This window comes from Vombatus ursinus, unplaced genomic scaffold (genome assembly GCF_900497805.2).
Source record: "Vombatus ursinus unplaced genomic scaffold, bare-nosed wombat genome assembly UNPS02004580.1, whole genome shotgun sequence".
Lineage (NCBI taxonomy): Eukaryota > Metazoa > Chordata > Mammalia > Diprotodontia > Vombatidae > Vombatus > Vombatus ursinus.
The window spans coordinates 761-4,983 of NW_020944358.1; the positions used below are offsets into that span (position 1 = coordinate 761).

Genomic DNA, 4,223 nt, shown 5'->3' on the forward strand with positions numbered 1-4,223 from the left:
GATTTTTCTTCAGATCTTCTCTGATTGTCCCAGGAGGACCCCTGTTCTGCCTCTACTCTTATTTATTTTCATGGCTCTATGTTTGCCCAGAGGTGCTATTTTATCTCTTTTGTGGAGGAAAATCTTGAGAGCTTGAAATTTTCTGACCTATTCCACCATCTTCCCCAAACCTTCCTTGTTCTTACAGGAAGAAGGGAATGAAGAAAACAGGAGAGCACTAACTGCCTTAATCAACAGAAGTCCCAAAGAAAGAAAAAGGAAACTAAGGGACCCTTGGAAATAGTGCTTTGATATTAGAGATATTTTTATTTATATATACTTTGCAATAGCAGCTCTATTTCACATGAAGGGATAAAAGTTGTATTTTTTTCTATAGATAAATGTAGCACATTTGCTAATAAAGAAACAAGCCCCAGGGGATTAAAGTATCACTATGTAAACACTTGATTTATACTCTCAGAGGGCTTACAGTCTAAAGATGTGAAGTATGGGCATACAAATACACTTCTTTTTCTAGTAAGTTGTAGTGATTTTATCTGTCCCCTTTCATTGCCTTGGAATCAGTTTCATGTTCATTTATCTCTTTTCAGGAGAAGCAGAAACCAGTGCAGATGATGTTTCAGAAATCTACATTTAGCATGACCTACATAGGAGAAGTGTTTACCAAGATCCTGGTTCTGCCTTATGTTGGAGGACAAATGGACATGGTCATTTTGCTTCCAGATGAGAACACAGATCTAAAAATGGTGAGAAAAGTATTATTGTTGATACCTACTTTGAGAAAATTTAAAAAAAAATTGATTCAGATGTTGTAGGTACAACATCGGATTTTGGCTATAATGACAACTGTATCCTGGGCCATCTCTAGTTGTCCTGATCCATATCTGGCCACTGGACTCCCAGATGGCTCTGGAGGAGAAAGTGAGGCTGGTGACTTTGCACAGCCCTCCCTCACTTAAATCCAATTCACTTGCATGTCATGGCATCACTTCCCTGATATCATGGTCCTCTTCAAGAACAAAGGGCAAATAGCAGCAACAACAATATAATAATGAAGTCCTTTAAAATGAATCATCTTGTCCTAGATGTCTAGATCAATGACTGGAGGTTACACTGACATCTTTGTAGGTGTTGTGTCACAAAGATACAGAGTTTGGTAGTGGCAGTGGGAAAGGGGAGGAGCCTTTGGTATTTAAGGGATCAATTCACTAGGAATAGGGACTGACAGTGGAAGGTTATAGCAACAGGACCCATCTAGGGTTAGAGGTAACCAGAGGGCTTCTATTAACATTTCAGGGTCTTGATTTGCTAGAGGGGAAGAGGAGTTGGTTTCCACATCCTGCTGATGTGGGCAGACAGAACAGAATGGGGACCAGATAAGGAAAGCTGGAAATGTGATTGGGAATCACTATGGCCTAGAGACATGTTTGAGGAAGGAAGTATGGGTAAATAAATAGGTCAGCAGCAAGCACATAATAGGTTGCCTTTGATTGCTTTATTGAAAGAGAACTCCCATGTTAGAATCCCAGAGGGCCCAATGACTGATTCCCAATCTGGTTAATATGAGCCGTTGTCATGACTATGAGTCACTCCAGTAAATACATAATACAAGGAAAAGTGCAGCATTAAATCATGTTGAGTGCAGCCTTGCCAACTGATAAGTCAGTATTTTGCCTACCCAGGAAATCATGGCACTTCTTTGAGCCAGTTTCCCCATCTGTAAAATGGGGATAATCTCTGTCTGAAATAATTTCAAGGGCTGTTGTGAGATGTGAAGAGGGAATGAGATAATATGTGAAAGTGCTCTGAAGGGTACAAAATACTAGAGAAGTATAAGATTAGAAGGTAGTAATGAAAGGGGGCAGTCAGAAAATGAAACCTGTTTTCTGAGCTAAACTAAGATGATATGGATTCTTTTAAGTGAGAAGGTTGTGGGGTGGGAAAGGAAGGCTGTATTTGGAGTCAGGGTCCAAGACCTTGGTTGGAATTCTGGCTCAGCCTCTTACCACCTGTGGGACCTGAAGCATTTTCTCATCTGTAAAATGAGGGTTATACTGGATGGTCTCTAAGGTACCTTTCAAGCTCTGAATCTAAGGTCCTCTGATGGAAAGTACTGAAAAGAGAGGTATCAATCTGTAGTTGAATGGTGTGTGTGTGTGTGTGTGTATGTGAGAGAGAGAGTATATTGTGTTTGGATTGGTTGTGTATTTATCACTTTCCTAACTTTTCAAGTAGAACAGAAGCTCTTTAGCGGCATAAACTTTTTTTTTCCTCCTTTGGATCCACCACACCCAGCACAGTAACTTTGCATAAAGTACATAGTATAGGAATATTTGTCTAATTAAATCAAATCCTTTGAGACTTACATGATACAACTCTTTTTATTTTTAGTTGGTAAAAGGACTTACTTCTGAGACATTAGCAGATTGGTTAAATCCAGAGATGATGGATGAAACTGAGGTGGAAGTTTTCCTTCCCAGATTTAAATTGGAGGAGGATTTAGACATGGAATTCATTCTTCGAAAATTGGGGATGTCAGATGCCTTTGATGGATCCGTGGCTGACTTTTCTGGGATGTCGGCCAGGCGTGACCTGTATCTGTCCAAGGTTGTACACAAAGCTTTTGTGGAAGTTAATGAAGAAGGCACGGAAGCAGCTTGTGCCACTGCAATTGTCATAATAAAGCTATGTGCAAGAATTATTCCACGATTCATAGTCAACCGTCCTTTCCTTTTTCTTATCCAAGATAACAGCTCAAAAACTATTTTGTTTTTGGGCAAAGTGATCTCTCCATAAAGAGATCATTTACCCCTGATGGAGTCTTTACCCTGGTGTTATTTACACCTGTTTTACCTAGACTCTTATGTACATATAATCCAAAGGGTCCTTATCAACATGGTGATAATAATCAAAAAATAAAATTCTTGATTCAGAAATTCTCTACCTGGGATTGCCTGTGTATGCTTCTGTCCATCTTTGTCCTTTGAAAGCTGTAATTTTCAAAGTGTGTGCCTAGTACCTTCATTTGAGGGCATGGAGAGTAAAGGAAGGGCTAGAAGCCAATGTTCCCTAGTGCATTTCATGATTAGTTTTTGTTAATGAAACATTGGCTACTAATGGAGCCGCCTGACTGTCCCTACAATGATGCCTCACTCCTGTGTCCACACCCCCATTCCAAAAGGTATTATCTATCAATTCATTTGTCACTAAGCTTAGAGCTTAGCTCCTGACACCAATATTCCCCTTCATCTTCCCTGTGACACCACATCCTCAGCCTCTCCTGGGTATACAAGGAAAATGAGATATTACTATTTTTTTTTCTTTTAGAGGAAGAAGTGGAAATTAAAATGGAATGGTAGGAGTCTGGGGAACAGGTTTCACGAATTCATGACGGAGGTCTGTGGGAACAAAACCTTTTTTGAGCCTCACAAAAAAAAAAAAAAAAAAGACCCAAATGCTGAAAGTTCCAGTTGAGTTGAAGCTCAGATAGGAAGTCATTTGAAAGGAGAAATGAGTCTTTTGTCCTTTGGATCAGTCTCTAGTTGTTGTTATGGTCCATGTAGTAATCTGCTCGTGACATATAACATATACCAGCTACTACTTAGAATTTCCATAGAGCTTTTAGGTTTGCATACAGATACCTCATTTTATCCTTACAACAACTCTGAGAAGCATTTGCTATTATTACCTCTACTTTACAAGGAAACTGAAGCAGAATGGGGTTGAGTGACTTGCCCAGGTTCACACACAGCTAGTAAGTATCTGAGGCTGGATTTGAACTTAGTTCTTCCTGACATCAGGTTTAACTTTTTTATCCATTGTATCACCTATCTGCAAAACATAGGAAACTTTAAATAATCTGCAGATCAACCTATACGGGCCGCACGCCGACCCTCTGCCAGTCGTGCGCCAGTACCCACTTCCCTTAAAAGAAGTGCACTGCCAGAGTCTTACCCATGCCTGGGTCCTCGGTCCTCAGCAGGATCACCACACAGAGACAAGCCATGGGAAGGCACCAACACCAGAGTTTTATTCAGAGGCCAACACAGCAAACCATCATAGCAAGCCCAAGCAGCAAGGCCAGAGCAACACAGCAGGAGCCAGGGGAGAGCGCGCAGTGTGTGTTCTGACCACGCTTGTTCCTAAGTACCTACTTAGCCCCTCCTCCCCAGCCCACTACTAGCCAATGATTGTAGGGTCAGATACCGGAAGGGGCTGTCTGA

General features: G+C 40.9%; 1 protein-coding gene across 1 annotated transcript; it reads left to right on the forward strand.

Annotated features, from left to right (window-relative positions):
- Positions 1-590: 590 nt before the first annotated feature.
- Positions 591-2,943, forward strand: LOC114025095 (serpin B6-like; the record flags this gene model as incomplete). The annotated part of the gene is made up of 2 exons (XM_027838434.1): positions 591-746; positions 2,392-2,943. Coding segments are annotated over 2 exons (561 nt in total), but the record flags the coding sequence as incomplete, so codon positions are not given.
- Between the last annotated feature and the right edge of the window lie 1,280 nt (positions 2,944-4,223).